General features: G+C 39.7%; 1 protein-coding gene across 1 annotated transcript in view; it reads left to right on the plus strand.

Moving 5' to 3' along the window:
• The window catches only part of SH3BGRL2 (SH3 domain binding glutamate rich protein like 2), a 69442-nt gene extending 51998 nt beyond the window's left edge, over positions 1 to 17444 (plus strand). The window contains exons 4-5 of the mRNA XM_081530871.1: positions 10640 to 10720; positions 14447 to 17444. Of these exons, the coding sequence (XP_081386997.1) occupies positions 10640 to 10720; positions 14447 to 14458 (93 nt within the window). The 3' untranslated portion in view covers positions 14459 to 17444. The remainder of the gene's footprint in view (positions 1 to 10639; positions 10721 to 14446) is intronic.
• Positions 17445 to 20258: the final 2814 nt, after the last annotated feature.

Consider the following 20258-nt stretch of genomic DNA (forward strand, 5'->3'; position numbering starts at 1 on the left):
TCCTACAAAATTCTGTTTCTCTTTCAAAGCTCAATTCAGATAAGCCTTGTTGTTGACTCTTTCTAATTAGGATGCTGGTTATTCCCCATCCCCCACATCATGCCCAAAACCTGTGTCTCATCACTCTCAATGTGACCTCTAGCTCAAAGAATTTTTTTTCATGACTGCCTTCAACCAGTCTCTGAGTTCCTTGTGCTCACCCTCAGCGACTCTGTGGCATATTTGTCTTAGTACCTGGTATCTACGAGAACACTAGGAACATAGAACATATTAAGAAAAATTGGTTCTAGGAATGAGTGAATAGCTCCACAGATGTTTTCAGTCAAGTGGATAGCTAACCCAGTCTGTTGGATCTTGCCTTGTCAAGGTCCTGAGCATTTTGCATCCCTGTTCATTAATAAAACTCAAAGCCAAAGCCAAATATCTCAAAAGCAAGGTTATTGAACCATCTTCTAAATTTTACAATGAAATCTATTGGGGAAATCACTTCTATTAGAAGCTCACCTGCACCGCAGGTAGAATTTTCTTAGAAACCTTTCGATCTGAATTTGAAAATCTGTATTCCAAGGTTTTCTGTCTAAAAGATCAGAGATCTAATAAAAGGGAATCTTCTTCTTCAAATGTTCTACTGTAAATGATCTAATGCAACATCCTCACAGATACTAGAGGGTGGTGGGGAAGGGTGATATCAACCCCTCTTTATTACTGGATGCCCAGAAGCGTAGCATTTTAATTAGATATTCTTTGCAGTTTTATCTCTTCTGTATAACCCTGTTTTTTATTCTTCTCTCTATAAATGTTTAATCTCCCATTTTCACCTTGCTGAGATGTTTGTCTCAATATTCTACAGTGACACATCCCTGGGACGTGTCTTTCATGAAAACGATGGCTTGTGCTCTGAATGTTGAACATCTCCATCCATTCAGGGCACCCCAGTTATATGCTTAGCAGTGTATCTTAATAGATATCCATACTGGCGGTTTTCCTTTTGTTAAATTTTTCCTCTTTTCTGAGCCTATGCAGTTAATGAAAAGAAAACAAAACTGTAAAACACTAAGACCATGTTAATATCAGTGTTAAGATAATAAAGTCTGTGGACAGGAGGGTCCATAGTGAAAGGTCAGTCTCCCCCAGATTCCCAAGATATAGCCTCTTTTATGAGATATGCTGCTTTGTGATTTGAAGTTATCACCTCTCTGAAAACAGAGGTATAGAGGTTTAGAGAAACAGAGGTATGTTTCTCTCACGTGTTTCTCTCTATGTTCTATACACTAGAGATACTAGTATCTCTATTCGTTGATTTTAAATTGGACAGTATTCGCTTTTTTCTTTAGAGGATGAGAAATTTGAATTTATATAGCTTCTTTCATTTCTCCCCCATTTTGATTTACAAACACATACACACACATACACACATGTGTGGGTACACACATATGGCATTGCTTAAGTTTAGAACAGTGGCATTGCCTTCTGTGCCTGTAATAACTATGCTATACTATGTAGATACGTCACATTTATATTGTTTTAGACATATTATTCTCTACAGAACTGTTTAGTTGTGTGAGCAGTTGTAGCGGAGGGTATATAATCCTATTTTATTAAATTCCTGTGGCTTAAGGAAGAATGACTTTATTAATGAGAGATTCTGGTAGCCGACTTTAGCCTTTGCACTTACTCCTCTGGGTATTTATTAAACTTTGTTGCTGTTTGCCTTTGCTATGTTTAGCACAAAGTTTTTTCCCACCCAGTTTCAATGGGCGCCTGGGTAGATGTATTTGCTTGCTCTGCCCTCTTGTATCAGAGCGGTCAGAAATGTTAAACGTAAGTTAGGGATCTTAAATCTTCAGCTTTGGGCTTATTCATATTTTTGGTATTTGGCCTAAAAGTTGTTGAATAAAGCTATTTTAGACCATTGCATCTTGCCTGTCCTTCCAGGATTGGAGCTGTCAACTATTTTTTCCTTCTATAACAAGATTTCGCAAAATAGACTATAGCATTAGTGGTCCTTAACCACTGAATGAAGACATGCTGCTCAGAGGCTACCCTCAGACTCGAAAGAAATTTCAGGAAGGAGTCTGTGTGCATTTGCAGCAGCAGTAACCCTTGTAGTCTTAGCAAGAATGTTTTAAAATAATTTCTTTGGGGTGAACCGGATTCTCTTTGGCTCATTGAGAGGTGGTTGCTGCCACTGTTTCCTTGTGGGCCACGTGTTGTTTGCACTCCCTGTGGTCTTCTGTTTGGAAAGGCCCTTGGAGTGTAGAAATAATACGGGTTTGTCACATAATTGTCATCGACTTAGCGTGGGAAGCGATACCGCTTTTCAGAGTGGCTGCTGTGGGTTTTCCTGGCCATCCTCTTAGGGAACGCTTAAAGGGCAAAGAACTTTAAGGCCTTTGTCTCAAATGCTTGTCCAGTCCATAATAGTCTAACCATGGTGAACGGGTAATGTCCTTAAGTAAGCTCTGTGGATGAATGAAACTATTGTGAGCTCTACCTGTTGTAGATTCTATCATGAGCTTATAAATGTCTCTAACATTGGTTTTCACTTGAAAAGCAAACCCAAGTATAGGTAATGGAAGCTTTTTTTTTCCCTCCCTTTTTCTTAACAGCTGTTTAAGCTCTATTCTTCTTAAAATAGCAGCATTTAGATAAATATCCCATTTGTAACAGTGCTCGGTTATGCTGATATCTTTATAGCCCAGATTTTTTTTCTTTTCCTGAGTAGTTGGCACCAGAAGCATAGTGAATTTTTCAGCCTTTGTTTTAAATGTACCAGCTTCTGAAACTGAATGGTTTTTTTTTTTCTTGTATATGCTTTATGTACTTGTACTTTTCTCCAAAGGTGATATTAACTGATTATTATATTCTCTGTCACAGGAATTGTCTTAAAATGTGCAGTTTGCAGATGTGTATTTACAAACACTTTATAGTGTTTTTGAGTATAAGAAATTCAGCAAGCCCATTTAGAAACTTTATAGTGAGTTTTAAAAATGCAGTACTTTTAACTTTTGCACTATCTGCCCTAGTGTGTTTTCTTTTAAATAGAAATGAATTTTGTTAAGAAAGCCAATCTTTCTCTTTTATTGGGGAATGCCTAAGGCCATAATATAAGAACTTCTATCTTAATAGGAGGTGATTTTCAAATTTCTAATACTGTTTTACTCAAATTAGATCATATTGTTTATTATCTCTAAAAGAAGGTATTAAGAAGGTCTAGATTTTAAATTATCAATCACTTACTCTTTGTCTCAACATGACAAAGAAAATAACTTCTTACAATTTGAGATTCATCAGAACACTCAAAAGCTTTTATATGTCAGAAGGTAAATTTTTTACATAATGATTTAAAATCTATAAGTAACTTAGAGTAGAAACAGAACTTGCTCAAATTACATTACTAGCATGAGATTACCTAAAACATGATCTGTTGGTCATTTGTTAACAGACACAGCTCATCACCCTCTTTGCCTGGTGTGTGTCAGGTACTGTTCTCACATTGACTTTTAAAAATAGCTTCCTTTGAATTATTTTGCTTTTAAAGTTAATTGCCAAATTTTGTATTCATCACTCCAGAAGGAATTAATTACCTTAGGTGACAATTTCTAAACCTGATTTAATATTCAGGTCAGAAGCCCTCTGGCCAGAGTGTGATATGTTAAAGGTTCATAAACTAAAAGTAATGGTTATAACTTTTATGAGAGAAATACAGTTTAAGAGAATTTTTTATATAAATAAGTAATGTTGCTGTTCTGAGATTTCTAAGTGTCTGACATTTCTAAAATAACTTTGTTGATGACTGATCTAATTTAAGAGTAAAATAGTATTAGAAATTTTAAAATCACCCCCTATTAAGAATAGTTTTGGTTCAGTGTGGTTAAATGGATTGTTTATAATGTTACATATTTTTCTCTATGTGTATGTAGTCTGTGTCTTGTTTTATATGTATGAAACTCGCTTGTGAGAGTTGACTTTATTTCTAGTTTTGTGATGTGGAGAACTGTAATCATTTTAAGATTAAGTTTTTTAATATAAACTGAAACCTGAATTAAGCTTATTAAGTCTTATTGTAACTTGCCTTTTGATCTTTTGCATGCACTGTATTTTCATGTTAGCACTTCGGTCTTTAAAGAAAATTCATACCACATTTGTAGAAATTGAGTCAGGCACTGTTTCTCATTTTTTAAGTTTATTAGTTTTTTTCATTCCTGTTTTCACGCTGCCATCAGAGATTATTCATCAGGTAGAAACAGGTAAAAAGATCTTTCTGAATTAAGAGCAGCAATAACATTTTGATAACAAAGTCACTAGCCCTCCATTTTTTTCTTTAAATTTTGGCCCTTCCCTTACCTGTTCTGTTAAATCTGTTTCCTGTTCAGAGAGGGGTAAACTCTTCAAACAGGTATCTCTGGGAACTGGAATACATGGACTAGACTTTACATCTGGACAACAGCTAACAGCCCTTTGAAGAGCAACTTCACTGAATGCTCCATCATTTTATCGAGTTCTGGAGCTTCAAGGGGCTTTGGTCATGTCTGATAAGAAATAAGAAGCCGTCTGAGGAGGCTAAATGAGTTGGTCGTGATCATGACTTAGTAGGTTGCCGTTGCCAGGCATCACATCTCCAGTTGTCTGAGTGTATGTACCACTCAATTTCCCAGAAACAAAGCTGAGACAGACGTTGGGTTGATGCAGATACAATCAGAGCCATTGTAATGAAGACAGGGATGGATAGACTGGAGATACATCTTGGAGGAAGAGGTGATCATACTCAATTGTGGAACTGATGTAGAAGGTTAGGGAGAGTTAATTTAAAGCGGCTCTCACACAACTCTCATACAATCCCCTCTTCTCCCCAAGGAGCAGTAAGTCTTGAAGGAGAGGACTTAAGTGGAGAGTGATATGATCAAATTTGCATTTGCTTGTTTGTTTGGGGTTTTCCCCTTTTAATTGGGGGTATAGTTGCTTTACAATATTGTATTGGTTTCTGTTGTACAACGAAGTGAATCAGCTCTGTGTCTACATATATGCCCTCCCTCATGAACCTCGCTCCCACCCACCCACCCCATCACACCCCGCTAGGTTACCACAGAGCTCCGATTTACAATTTTAAAGGATAAGTATATCCTCACTTGAGAATGACTGGGGGGATAGGTTAGACTGGAGGATGGTTGGTGTGTTGAGGTGCTATTGCAGATGTCTAGCTTGACTTAGGGCAATAAGACTGATGTAGAAAAATAGAGAGGTTGAAAGGATATGTAAGATAGTTATTGGTTGAGGGGAGAGCGGCGCTCTCTGATGCCTTGGTTTCCAACTGGTAGAGCCTGTTAGATGGCGATGCCACTCTGCTGAGAGATCCGGCTTCTGGGATGGAAGGAAGAGCATGAATTGCCTTTTAGAACCATTACGTTTAAGAGTCTATGAACAGGGCTTCCCTGGCGGTCCGGTGGTTAAGAATCTGCCTTGCAATGCAGGGGACACCAGTTTGACTCATGGTTTGGGAAGATAACACAGGCCACAGTGTGGCTAAGCCCGTGAGCCGCAACTACTGAAACCTGCGCTCTGGAGTCCGTGCTCTGTAACAAGAGAAGCCACCATGAGAAGCTTGCACACCACAGCTAGAGCCCACACAGCAACAAAGACCCAAACATAAACAATTTTTATTTATTTATTAGAAATAAATACATTTATTTATAAATGTATTTTAATAAAATATATTTATTTTATAAATAAATAATCTATTTATAATAAATAAATGAATTTTAAATTAAAAAAAATATTTTTTTAAAGAGTCTATGAAGAGTTGCTTACTTGCAATCAGAACTGAGAGGAGAATCAGGGCTAGGGAGCTAAATTTAATTAGAACCATGGCTTTGAGTGAGATTCCCTAGGGAAAGAATTTAGCTCTAGTAGTGGCAGAATATGGTGTGGGGAGAAACAAGTCCACCAGTTTTCACATGGTAGATATCTAAAAGGATGAGATAAGCTGGATGTAGTTTCGTCCTCCCTTTACCACACTGAATATAAGCGATAAATGATCAGGTAGAGAAAGTATGTGTCAAACAGAATTATCTCCTGAACCAAGGCCAATGAAATGCTACTCAAGTATTTAGAACTACCTTTGTTACAAAGAATATCAGTAACAACATTTTCAGTTCATGAGATTTTGCCTAAATTCTACATCAAATTGAGATATAATTTTTATTAAAACTTTTCTGTGAAAAAAAATTCTATGAAATCTGTAGTACCTAGAGTTATTTGAAACTTCCACGTGCTCCACTGAGATCTTCTTGACTCAGTGTCTCATACGATTTGTCATATTTAACATTTTGAAAGTCAACTTCAACCTTATCCTCAAACCGGCTTTTTTCCTCTGGTCTTTCCCCTTAGGTCACAAAGCTCAGACCTTCTTTTATTTTTTTCCAAAAATTTTTTTTTATTGAGGTATAGTTTTTACAATATTGTATGTTTCACGCATACAACAGTGATTCACAATTTTTAAAGGTTCTACTCCATTTATCAGTTCAGTCAGTTCAGTTGCTCAGTCGTGTCCAACTCTTTGCGACCCCATGGATGCCAGGCCTCCCTGTCCATCACTGACTCCCAGAGTTTACCCACACTCATGTCCATCGAGTCGGGGATGTCATCCAACCATCTCATCCTCTGTCGTCCCCTTCTCCTGTCCTCAGTCTTTCCCAGCATCAGGGTCTTTTCAAATGAGTCAGCTCTTCACATCAGGTGGCCAAAGTATTGGAGTTTCAGCTTCAACATCAGTCCTTCCAATGAACACCCAGGACTGATCTCCTTTAGGATGGACTGGTTGGATCTCCTTGCAGTCCAAGGGACTCTCAGGAGTCTTCTCCAGCACCACAGTTCAGAAGCATCAATTCTTCGGTGCTCAGCTTTCTTTATAGTCCAACTCTCACATCCACACATGACTACTGGAAAAACCATGGCCTTGACTAGATGGACCTTTGTTGGCAAAGTAATGTCTGTACTTCATTTATAGTTATTATAAAATATCGGCTTTATTTCCTGTGCTATACAATATATGCTTATAGCTCATTTATTTTATACATAGTATTTTGTACCCCTCTATCCCCTACTCATATCTTGTCTCTCATTTCTCTCCCACTAGTTTTTGTCTCTATATCTGTGAGTCTGTTCCTTTTTTGTTATAATCACTAGTATGTTTTGGGCTTCCTTGGTGGCTCAGTCGGTTAAGAACCTGCCTACAATGCAGGAGACCTGGGTTCAATCCCTGGGTCAAGAAGACCCCCTGGAGAAGGGAATGGCAACTCACTCCAGTATTCTTTCCTGGAGAATTCCATGAACAGAGGAGCCTGGTGAGCTACAGTCCATGGGGTTGCAAAGAGTTGGATATGATTGAGTGACTTTCACACTTCACAGTCTTTTATTTTTCAGATTCCACATGTAAGTGATATCATACAGTATTTGTCTTTCTCTCTTATTTCAGTAGGCATAATACCCTCCAAGTCCAATGAAGACTAAGTACTCTTCCATTGTATATATGTACCACATCTTCTTTATTCATTCATCTGTTGATGGACACTGAAGTTGCTGCCAAATCTTGACTGTTGTAAATAGTGCTGCAGTGAACATGGAGGTGTATAAATCTTTTTGAGTTAAAGTTTTTGTCTTCTTTGAATATATACCTGAGAGTGGAATTGCTGGATCATATGGCAGTTGTATTTTTACTTTTTTGTGGAATCTTCATACTGTTTTCCACAGTGGTTGCTCCAGTTTACATTCCCCACAACAGTATTCGAGGGTTCCCTTTCTTTCCACATCCAAGACAACACTTTTTGTTTGTGGTCTTTTTTGATGATAGCCCTTCTGATGGGTCTGAGGTGATACCTCATGTAGCTTTGATTTGCATTTCCCTGATGTTTATCAGTGTTGAGCATCTTTTCAGGTGTCTGTTAGCCATCTGTATGTCTTTGGAAAAAAAATGTTTGTTCAGATCTTCTGCCCGTTTTTTAACCAGATTGTTTGATGAGTTGTATGAGAGTTGCTTTAATTCGTAATTCTCCCTAAACCTCTACACCAGTTCCATGATTGAGTGTGATCCGTTCCTCCTCCTTGTCTCTCCTCCTCCCAGTCTGTCCATCCCTGTCTCTGTTACCATTGTTCTGGTTCAGACGGCCTCCTGAGTCCCCACAGTGTGCTCCTCACTTCTCCCTGCTTTCGTCCCTCTGAGCCACTCTCCACATGCTTGACATGGGGGTTTTCTTAAAGGAAATACAGTAAGTTCCCTACATACGAACAAGTTATGTTCCGAGAGCACATTCATAAGTCCAGTTTGTTCATGAGTCCAACAAAGTTAGCCTAGGTACCCTGCTAACACAATCAGCTGTGTACCACTGCTTTTACTCTTGCTTCCAGACATCCTGTGCTTGGAATAAAGATACTGTACTTACTGTACTCTGTACACAAAAGCACATATAAGTACACAGAAGCACAGCCAGTTGTAGAGGATGCACACTTATGACAGTGTACACCAGACATGTGAACTTACGTGATTGCACATGCAAGCAGACATTTGCATCTTTGAAAGTTCACAACTTGAAGGTTCGTATGTAGGGAGCTTACTATATAGATCATTGTGCTTGCTCCCTTGCTCAGAACCCGGACATGATTTCCTTTTGTACTTAAGGTAAAATTCAAAATCTTTCTCTTGCTTTCCAAAGTCTGACACATGCTGATCGCGGTCATATCTGCCAGCTTTGCTCTTCCTTGGTGTTATTTCCTGTCCCAAAGGCTCCTATCCCAGCCCTTCTCTTAGCTAGTCCTATTTATTCTAAAAAATTTCAGCTTAAAACACCATTTTTCAGGGAAGTATTTGCTGAAGAGTCTCCCTCTTCAGAAGTGTTGCTCCTTCTTGGCATGGTCAGGGCAGGCCACTCTTTGGGGGTGACTAGCCTCAGGGCTGATCCGAAATGACAGCAGGAGTGACTGCTGCAAGATCTACAGAAGAAGGTGTGCACGCAAGGCCTGGAGCTGGGATGACTGGGCACAAAAAAATCAAGCTGCCTTCAAACCAGATGAGACTCAACTTACTGAAACGCTTGGACAACAGAGTCTCTGTGCAAAGTCAAATCATTTAAAGATTATTCATCCACCGAGGCCTGCTTTGCAAGATTCAGATCTCCACTCTGAGTCATCAACTCTCATTTAGATTCCTAGACAGGTTTCAAAAGTATTTGTAATGCCATTGACCCAGCTCAGCAGCGGCTTCATTAGGGCTCAGTGACTCATGTACAGGGTGCCCCATACCTGGTTTCCTCTTGGGCAAGAAGCGTCGTAGAATACAAAAAGCATTGATTTCAACACTTGGGCCCAAATCTCAGTCCTCTTATGCATGGGCTGTCGAGCTTGCTGTTTACCATAATTCTTTGCTCTGAGCCAGTTTCTAACCTGGTGGTGGGGATTAAATAATATGCTGGACTTAGCTGGTGGTCCAGTGGTTAAGAATCCTCCTTGCCAATGTGGGGTGGGGTGAGGGGGTAGGGGTGGGGGGGGTAGGGGCGGGGTGGGGGACGAGTTCCCTCTCCATTCCGGAAGATTCCACATGGCATGGAGCGGCTAAGCGCATGCGCCACAGCTACTGAAGTCCAGGCGACCTAGAGCCTGTGCTCTGCAACAAGAGAAGCTGCTGCAGTGAGAAAGCTGTGCACCTGACGAAGACGAGCCCTCGCACGCTGCTGCTACTGGAGAAAGAAGCCCGTGTGCAGCAGTGAAGACCCAGCACAGCTGAAAATTAAATAATAATTTTGCAAAAACCTCTCCCATTAAAAATTATGAAATAACCTTTGAATGATGTGCTGATGAGAAGACACCGAACCCAAAGCACATGGCTACCAGTGATGCTGATCAAAGTGACCCACGGGACTTCTGTGAGATTTTAAGACCCCCCGCTCCACATCCGCTTAGCAACTGTGTAGTATTATACAGGCAGACTTTGGAAAAGAAAATAGTCGATGAACACATTGGCTAGAACCCCGTTGATGGCTTCTCTCTTGAAAGTAGGAAGAGAAAAGTGATTCTGTGTCTGAGGCATAGATAAATGTTAAAGAGAATATTTCCTCCTTGAGGTTTTACTTGATCTTTTTTTTTCTCTCTGAAGACATAGTCTCAAAGAATGTGGAGAAACTTCAAAAGCAGAATAGAAGCACGCACGTTGACACATGGAAACCTTTACAACTTTTCTGTTTACGCAGTGATATTTTTTTTAAACCCTCGATAACAAAATATCACAAGTAGAATTGGGAAGCTGCCTTCCAGATTGAAATGCTTAAGTAAAAATCTTAGGCCAGAGTTAAACTCCACACAAATAAATGTTAGTTTGACATGCGAGTGAGCATGTTCTGACTTCCTTTCCGTTGTCGATGGTTTACATTTTAATTCCTGTCACAGGCTTTGGATTAAAAATGTGTCACCTTCATCATCATGCTCATCTGTTCAGACTCAAACAGAGGAAATCCAGTAGATTTATGTAGCTTTTCCTTGGCGTGGATGGAACAGCGGTACATTTTTTTATTGACATAAAGACTTTGTCAAAAGCACCAAGTACAAAGATGGTTGTTTGCTTTTGTTTATTTTCTCCTTCTCCTTTTTCTAGGATTATGACAGTTTTTTTGAATCCAAGGAGAGCAACACAGTCTTTTCATTCTTAGGCCTGAAATCACAGTTGGCATCAAAGGTAGGTTAATCTTTTCTTGTTTTAAAACGTATCTTTCTTGAGTTGTTCTTAGGGATTGAAGTCAAAGGAGTGTATAGCTAGTCTTCCAGATTTTCAGCTTTTGCTGTCTCAGGTGCACAGTTAGGACTGCCCAGGGTAAAGCCACACAAAGATGCCAGTTTTTTTTCTTTCTCATTTTTAACTGTTGCTGTATATTAGAATTTATCTTTATTTAAAATTCAGTTTATTCATAATTTGGACTTCCTTCTTCCAAGAAAAATTTAAGGTAGCAAAAAATCATAGGTGCTTTTTACTTTAAAGTGCAAGCTCACATTACTTTACCTTTTTTGAAAAAGAATCAAAACCATGCTTTTAAGGTCTTCTGCCTATTTAAATCATTTACATTGGAAGGAACATGATTTGCAATAACAAATGGTCAATCTTGAAAAAAGGGTAATTCCTAAACTAGTCCAAGTGTTTTTGAAGCCACTTTATTGTGTCAAATGTCTTTTAGAAAATGTAAAAGGCTCAAGCTTTTCTAACATTTAGAACTATAGATGATATATGTTATTGTAACTTTGTAAAGCATATAAATTCATTTTCAAAATAAAAAATACCATTTCTTTGTTAAATAAGGTAGTATTTTTAGTGTATTTCCCCTTCAAAAAAACTTTTTTTTTCTGATTATGAAAATAGCCTAGACTTATTTTAAAAAATTGGGAAAATGCAAAATGTATAAAATATAGAAAATAAAAAATCACCAGAGAAGACCACATAAACATTTTTGGTGTATTTCCTTGCAGTCTTTATGTACATGGCAATGGAGGTTTTGACTGTATTTCAAACTGAGACTGAATTCTAAAGCATGTATTTTTAACACTGAGTTGAAATGAAACAGCATTACTGGGAACTTTGATGTCTATAAGTAATAGGTCTTCTGAGGCCACCCGGGATCTGTACCATTTCTGGAACACCTGTGGGAGGAAGGCAGAGACTATCAATAATATAAATTACACCCCAGCACCTGTAGTTCCTCACCAATGTGAAACTGTGCTTTGTTATACATCAGTAAGTCCACAGATGGTGGTGGGTGGTTTCTGTGCACATGTTTTAAACAGAGGCAAAACCCACACATAAAATATTTAAAGGCTCTTAAAGCTATTTTTATAAAGATGGAACATTGGAATACTTGGGAAAATGAAAGTATTTTTATAACATGTTTCATGAAAAGATATTAAACAATCCAGATTTATCTTCAAAGAACTGGAAAAAACTGGGATAAGAGCAGTCTAACGGATGCATAAATCCAGTGGACAGTGTCTGTGCAAACATCTTTGAAAAATACTGTGTGCTTGCCGTCTTTGTTTTCATTTTCCCTGAAGATGTAGATTCCTTTGAGACAGTGTGGGCTGATTCTTTTTACTCTTTGAAAATCTTTATATTCTCTTAGAAATTTTTTAGGAAACCTATGATCTGTAAAATATGCATTCTCCCATAACTTGTGGTCATGGGATTAAAGTTGGTCTTGTGTTTTAAATGTTTTAATGGATTTATAATTTACATACCATACATTTCACTTGTTTTTGCAATTCAACGATTTTTGGTATATTTACAGGCTTGTGTAACTATCACCACAGGCATAGAGTTCATTTATTTATTTTTGACTGCTCAGCATGTGGGATCTCCGTTTCTAACCAGGGATCAAACCCCTGCCCCCTGCATTGGGAGCGTGGCGTCTTAACCACTGGACCACTAGGGAAGTCCCAAAGTTGGTTTTGATGCCATTGAGATTTGCTTGATTTCAGGAGACCATCCCATCAGCAATGAGGGCTCTGGGCATCCCCACCCATTCCTACCCCTGTTTTCAGACTCATGAGTGAATCATACGTGAGTAGGAGCCCATGGAGCCAAGGCGGAAGGCTGTGGTGCTGTATACATGCTACTCTCATGAAGCATTCAAGGCCTTAAGCATTAATAGCAACTCGTACTTCAGTTCCGTAGGAGAGAGGTGCTTGAAGAGCAAATCAGCATCTCCCCCCTTTCTAGTTATTTATTTTATGTGTGCTCAGTCATGTCCCTCTCTGCGATCCCAAGGACTGTAGCCCTCCAGGCTCCTGTCCTTGGGATTTTTCTGACAAGAATACTGGAGTGGGTTGCCATTTTCTCCTCCAAGGGATCTTCCTGACCCAGGATGAAACCCGTGTCTCCTGCGTTGTTTACTACTGAGCCACCTGGGAATTGCTGTTTATTTTGTACCTTGGTAATTCATTATCCAGTCTACCCTCTTAAGGCCTAGATGGAGCCTTCATGGGTGTAATACACTATACGATGAAGCCTCCTTTCCTGTCTTCTTTCCTACCCTCTCTGCAGCACAAGCATGTGAAGGACAGGGCGAGCTAGCCCACCAGGGGACATAAAGGCTCCATTAGCATCTGATGGCTCTGTGGAACAGTGAGGGGAGAGAAGCTCAATAGGAAAAGAACATTCAGCACCCGGGGGCAGACACTGGCCAGGGTTCAGAGTGGACGGGAGACCAGACGGTAGAAGGTCGCAGAATGGTGGCCTGCAGGGCCACCATCCCATATAGTGTGTCAGTGTGTGTGTGTGTGTGTGTGTGTGTGTGTGTGTGTGTGTGTGTACGTATATATAATGGGATGATATATAGTCATGCTTCAGAATAAAATTTAATTACAGTAAAGAAAAAAAACACCCGTGCAGGACAGACACATCCAGAGCCAATGTGCCCTGCATAATGATGAATACATTGAACACCAACTTTGCTTCCAATTTTTTGCCTTCTTAGTAGTGCCCAGAAACATGCTTGTAGCTACTGACACACTGTTGCATGTACATTTTTAAAGAATTCAAGTGAGTACTGATACTTAAAATACAGATTTCCCACTTTTCTCTATTCCTTGAATTGTCCAAACTCTGGTTGGGAGTAGGATGCCGGGGGCACACCCTCCTATGGATGTCTGGGGCTCTCTGTGGTACCAACCTCTGAGAAAAGACGTTTTCACCAATAATTTTCAAAGGAAATCATCAACCTCATTCTCATAATAGACTCAAAACAGAGCGTGGAATGAAAGTTTCTGCTTTTGGATCTCCCCCATTCAGGGCTAATACTGAAAACATGTAACCCCAGTAAACCCTGGGCACTGAACCAACAGAGGGCTCATCCCAGAGCTCCCACCCCCGCCCACACCAGGGGTCAGCCATCCAGCGGTTGGATCATGGTGGCTCTGGGGGGATTGGGGTATCTGCTGTTTACCGATAGGTGTGGTGTTTTTCCCCTCGGGTTACCCTCTGTGGGGCCCCCGAGTGAGGTAACTGACCCCCACTCCACTTACTCAGGTGCAAGAGGCATTTCATCAGTGTTGGAAACAGGTGACTTCTTTTCCCCTTTTCTATTTGGCAGATCAGGTGGGTGTGACTTAAATCTGGGCTCCGATCCTGAAACCTAGGATTCGCTCTTATCCATCACCTGAGGGTGATTTATTGTGACCCCCAACCTCTCTGTTCCCTGACATTTCAGATATCAATGCCAGGGTCCAGTGGTTAAGACTCGGTGCTCCCAGTGCAGGGCGTGGGGGTCAACCCCTAGTCGGGGAACTAAGATCTCACGTGCCACATGGTGCGGCCAATAAACAAATTAAATGAATAAATAATATAGATCACTTGCCAGGGTGAATTTTGTTGCCCATGTAATGCAATAACTAGCTTTTTTTTTTTTTTTTAAATAAATAGGCAGAGCCTTAGCGAGGACCAGTGGAAGAGGATGGAGATGCATTTCAGAGTCCCCTCTGGTACTCGGCGCACACCTGCTCACCTAGTGCATCACTGTGACGGAAGCCACATGCGCTATCAGTAACTTTGCTTGCCATGGAAAAGGTGTTTGGGGAAGACTTGGGTCTAATGGGATTGCATGATTGCTTTAAACCAAATCAGGACTGTGGTGGGTTTTTTTTCTTCTTTTCGGAATTACCTGCAGTTGCCTCACTTTACCCAGAGGAACGGTCACCTGTTTCAGGTGTGCTTCCTGAATGACTGAGTGATAAGCGGGTGGCACCATCAGAGAGAAAATACTGGATCTGCCCTGGTTTGTAGTTGATGCCAGTATGGCTCAAACCTGCTTCTCTTCTAACTACCTAGGTGATATCCTTGAAATTAGTCTGCCAGGCTTTTAGAATATTTTGATCAGAAAGAAAAATAGCAATGTTGGTTGATAAAGGGCTGAAGGTCTTTGCTGCAGAATCACAAATATTCCAGTGCTTTGTCATAACTGTAGAAAAAAGTTAGATGCTCTAGCCTCCTCTTGGTGATGGAAATTCTTACCCCCATAAATCCTCCAAGCTCCTCCTGATGTGTCCAGAAATCATAGTTGGTTACAGTATATGATCAGAACCGAGTTATAGGGATGAAAAGAATTGCTATTTTGAAAAATACATGCTTCTTTAGCTCTTGCAAGGGGCAAGTCTCACTTAATGCATAAGATTGCTTAAAAGATATATTTCAAGAGGTGCGCTAATTAGATAGTAAATTTATAAGGGATGTTATCTGACTCATATCTGAAAGCATTTCCACTCTAGCAACTTAGTATGCATAAGCACACATATATTTTTAAATGCAGCTCCCCTAACTAGTAGCTGCTTATATATTTTGTGAAAGGATTATATTTTCTGAGAAAGGAAGATCTTGGTTAGATGTATTTTGGGAGCCCTTGATGAGGCATATTAAAAAATAACTAATATTGCTATACATTTTTTTTCCTGTGTCAGTTTTCATTGGTCCTCTCACTCTGCCACGTCATATTTCTGGCCAGTGCACGGTCCCAGAGTTTCAGAGTAATGTAGGTACATGTTCTTATTCCATGTATGAGCACCAGTGATTTTTCAGAACAGAGTACATACAAGAAAGAGGTTGTCAGAGATTCACTCTGGATTGTACATGCCATATGAAATCTCTGCTCCCTTTGAAGTGGATGCAGAGAAGTACTGAACCTGTCTACTTCGTTAAGGCAGAGGCTGCTTTTACTGTATCCTTGTCCCCGCTCACACTTCGTAAGAGTTTTTAGTTGCCAAACCTGGGAATAGTCGTGCATAGGATAAACTCTCAGAGGACTGCGTAAGATATTCTGCTATTCTCAGCATCCTGATGGTGGACCTGCCCTTTATATTCTGAGCAGGAAGTTTGTAAGAAAGGAAAAGAACTAAAGAATTGAGTTCCTATCACCTGTGTTCTCTCTCCCTCCACCTTGCTAAAGGTGGACTCTTCTAAAGAACCTGTTGAATGCTGATGCTGACATCCCCAGCCTGAGGTTTGCAGGCCAGGACTGCAACCAGAAGGAAGGCATTCCACTGATTCCTACTTGACTGGAACAGACACATAATCCACAGTTTTCTCTCCAAGGAAAGCTGATGTGAAATCATGAGTATGACTGCGTAGCTGGCATTAAATACAATCCAGGTCACATTCCACTTGATAAATCCCAGGGACTATCCAGGAAATTGTTTTTGAACTGGGTATTGTGTTAAAGTCTGATAAGACTTAGTATTTCTTTTTAAGATGCAGCAGTTTAAAACATTAATGTTACTGTGATCTAACTTACATTTTGTCTGCTCTTGCCAGTGAGTACCAAGAAGCACCTTGGTAAGATTGAGTCTTTGGGAGTTAAATTCTGGGGTCATAGGATCAATACAATACTTGCCAGACCAAGAAAGCTACTCAGATTTGTTTGTCTCAAAACCTTTCAATTACTCTGATTGTAGTAGATTCTCCTAAGGAGACTAGATGAATAGGAGAGCTAAATTATTGTCACAGTTACACACCATCTACCCTCACCTGTACTTTTTTTTTTGATCAGCAAAGAAATAGGAGAGACCAGCTTGAGCTGGTATTGTGCTTGTTACGAGTGAGCTTAGAAGCACATTGTGTGGTATTTCCTGTGGTATCCAGGCTCTGCAGAGTCCAGAGGGTATTGCTCTCTGGGCTTACCTGAGCCACACTGTGTTCAGATAATATGCCCTTAATTGTCATGTTTTAGCAGCTAAATTCCAAACATGTAATGATTTTCTTCATCCCTTCTTTAACTAGCTGCCTTTAGATCTGGATAATCACCTAGGAAAGAAGTGGATGGGAATTGTAGACATAGATATTATATCAGGAGCATTTCAAGACAGAATATTTCTTTCCTATAGCAGGCTTGTTGGAGCAAAGGAAATGTGCTGCTGAAAATCAGATTACGCCTTTTTAAAATTAGACAATACAGAATGCCATCCTGCTAGGTATATGCAGACCAGAAGAAAATTTATTTGGGGAAGTACTTGTTTTTCCAGATTCTGGTGTTCTATTAAAATCAAAGAGGAGGAAAGGAAGATTTTTTTTTCTCTCAGGCTCTAATATATTTTAGATTTGTTTCTGTTTTATAGATTTATCCAATACTCCCACATAGATGTTTTTATATTACATGAATTTAATAATGAACTAAACTTATTTGTTCTCTGTTGTTGAAGGGTACCAAAGCCTCTTGCTGTTTTGTTTTGTTTTTAATTTGATTCTGCTATATAGGGTTTTTCTTTTTCTACAGATGCTTTTCATTTAATATCTTTTCTAAAGTGTCAAGACCCACTTTGATCTGCAAAATTATTGTTTTTAGATTTCAATTTGTATGCATTTGTCTCTAAAGGCATTGGTGAAATCTCAGATTTTATATTCAGCATTAAAGAGGAATAAATTCCAGAAAACACACAGTCTGAAAATGGAGTGTTTGTTCCCTACCATGTCTTATACCTTTTCTAATTTTACTTTTGTGTTTGAACCTTCCTATTTAACTGGGCTGCTCAGCCCATACGAAAGCTGTAGATTAGTTGTAAAAATGCATATGGCTCATTGACCACTCAAAGAGACACTTATATATGTGTGTGTGTATGTGTGTGCATGTATTGGAGGTGACTGCAGAATCATGTGTGTGTGTGTGTGTATTGGAAGTGACTGCAGAATCATCTCGGTGACCAGGACCAAGAATGGCATTAAATCACTCATCCCTTGTTTGGTTCAAATACCTGACAGTGGTTTCATGGGTACACTGAAGCGCTGGGCTGTGGATTCTCTTCCCTTGGTTGGTTGATTGGTTTAGTCTCTTAAGTTATGTCTGACTCTTGCAACCCCATGGACTGTAGCCAGCCAGGCTCCTCTGTCCAGGGATTTTTCCAGGCAAGAACACTGGAGTGGGTTGCCATTTCCTTCTCCATCACTTCCCTAATTTAGTGCAAAAAGAAAAAGTAGTGTAGCTGCAATCTGTAATAGCAGGGCTCCATTTGCCGCAGCCACCTCTGAAGGCAGAAGACATTTCTGAAGGCAGCGTCTGAAGTTAAGCCCGTCACTGAACTGTTTCTAACCTTAGACACCAAGACGAGGGAGGCGAAGGAGGAGATAAAGAGAACAGGCTGTCAGTTTCCAGAAATGTGCTAAATTGTGAAACCAGGGAAGCCAAGTAAATCCCCCGCCTACCTGTAGCCCAGATTTTCAAACTTGCTAGTGTTCTGGCAGTGCAGGCCAGGTTAGATTGGTCATCCGGTTAATCAGTATGTGTTGTGCCCCTAGAGTGTGAGTGGGACTGTCTGAGCAGGACAATAGTCTCAGGCCTCCAGGAGGAGAGAAACAGAGAAACATTCACAGCAAGGACAGCGGGTGGTGATTCGAGAGGTAAGTTCAGTGTTCTAGGTGAGGGTTCATCTGAAACATGGTGTATAATCTTTTTCTTTGTATGTTTCAACCATTCTGGTTTTTTAAATTATCTCATACCTGCAGTGGAATCAACATGCACGTACACACACACACACACACACACACACACACACACACGTATATAATATGTTCGCTGACACACAAAAACTACACAAACCTGGTAGTGTCTGCCAGCAGCTTCCTGCCATTCCTTTGTGGCACCATGGGATCTTCCCTGACCCTATCGCATCCCCATTTAATAATGGGAGACCGTCCTGAACGCTGTGTTGATCGTAACCTTTCTGTTCTTTATTATTTTACCTTTGTGTAGATACCTAAATGTACATATCTTGAATGAATGGAATTAAACCGTATTCTTCTGTCGCCTTCATTTTTATGTTCATTGCTTCTGGGCATAATCATTTTGAAGCAAGTACCCTAGCTTGTTTATTTTCACTGCTAAGTATTAGTTCACTGTATAAATATATCACAGTTTTTCCCTTCTCCATATGGAAACACACCTTTCTTTGAAATAGAAAAACGAAATATTGCTACATTCTTCTGGTGATTTCTGGGGCACATACACAAGTAGATGTATACCTTGAATGGAGTTGTTATATTACACGTGCTATAAGGCACATCATTAACCTAAATAGACAAGGCTAAGTTGTTTTCCAAAGTAATGGTACCTACTGACACTCCTACTGGGGTACAAGAATTTCTGGTACTCTAGATCTCACCCAGGTTTACGATCATCAGACTCAACATTTTGCCAAGCTGAGGAGTGTAAAATGGTATCTTGTGGTTTCATATATTTGATTACTAATACGACAAATACGTTTTACTATGGGAATTCCTGTTTCTTCTCCCTGGAAATCCCTCTAAGGTCTTCTACCATTTTTTCTATTGTGTTTATTTTTTAATTAAATTTTGAAAGTTCTTTCTACTTTTATTGGTAAATGCTTAACTATTCAAGTAGAAACCACATTTAGAGTAAAAATTCTTCTGAAACTGTTTCCAAAATTATGAAAAAAGCATGTGAAAGTTTATTCTATTTGGAGGAAATAAAGTTAAACGTGTAAATTATGTGTTATGTGCTAATTTTCACCTCCTCAGCATCTCAGCCAAGAGAAAATGTACCTTGGAAACCTCTCTACGTCCTGGAGGAGGAAATGGCTACCCACTCCTGTATTGTTGCCTGGAAAATCCCCTGGAGAGAGGAGCCCGATGGGCTACAATCTAATGGGTCACAAAGAGTTGGACACGACTTAACAACTGACATACACACCAACTATGCTCTCAAAGTGTTCCTTCTTTGAGGCAATTTTAAGGATCATCAATTCCAGCTATTTGGTAGAAAATTAATGTGATTTATTTTTCTGCTGCAGAATACAACCAAAAGGAAATCTTTATGTAGATTGCATGTTTATTTATGCACATTTCCTTTGTATGTCAATATAGAATAGGCTTACAAGAATAGGCCAAAATGATGTTATACTTAAAAGGACATTTAAAAAATAATTTTTTTGTGGGGCACAAAAGGGCATTAGCCTGTTAAGACCCCCTTTGCCCTGCAAAGGAATAAAGCTATTCTTTTCTACTTCACCCCTTCTCCACCAGAATGATTTTTTTGAGTTTAAGGAGATGGTATTGAACCTATACTCATAATTAAATAATTTTTAGGCTGAATGAAATATCACTATCGTGTGAATAAACCCAGTATGTTGTGATTGTTGTTTAGTCACTAAGTCGTGTCCAAGTCTGTGACTCCATGGACTGCAGCAAGCCTTCCCTGTCCTTCACTATCTCCCGGAGTTTGTTCATTTGTCCATTG

This window comes from Giraffa tippelskirchi, chromosome 9, assembly GCF_054371585.1.
Source record: "Giraffa tippelskirchi isolate mGirTip1 chromosome 9, T2T-mGirTip1v1.2.pri, whole genome shotgun sequence".
Lineage (NCBI taxonomy): Eukaryota > Metazoa > Chordata > Mammalia > Artiodactyla > Giraffidae > Giraffa > Giraffa tippelskirchi.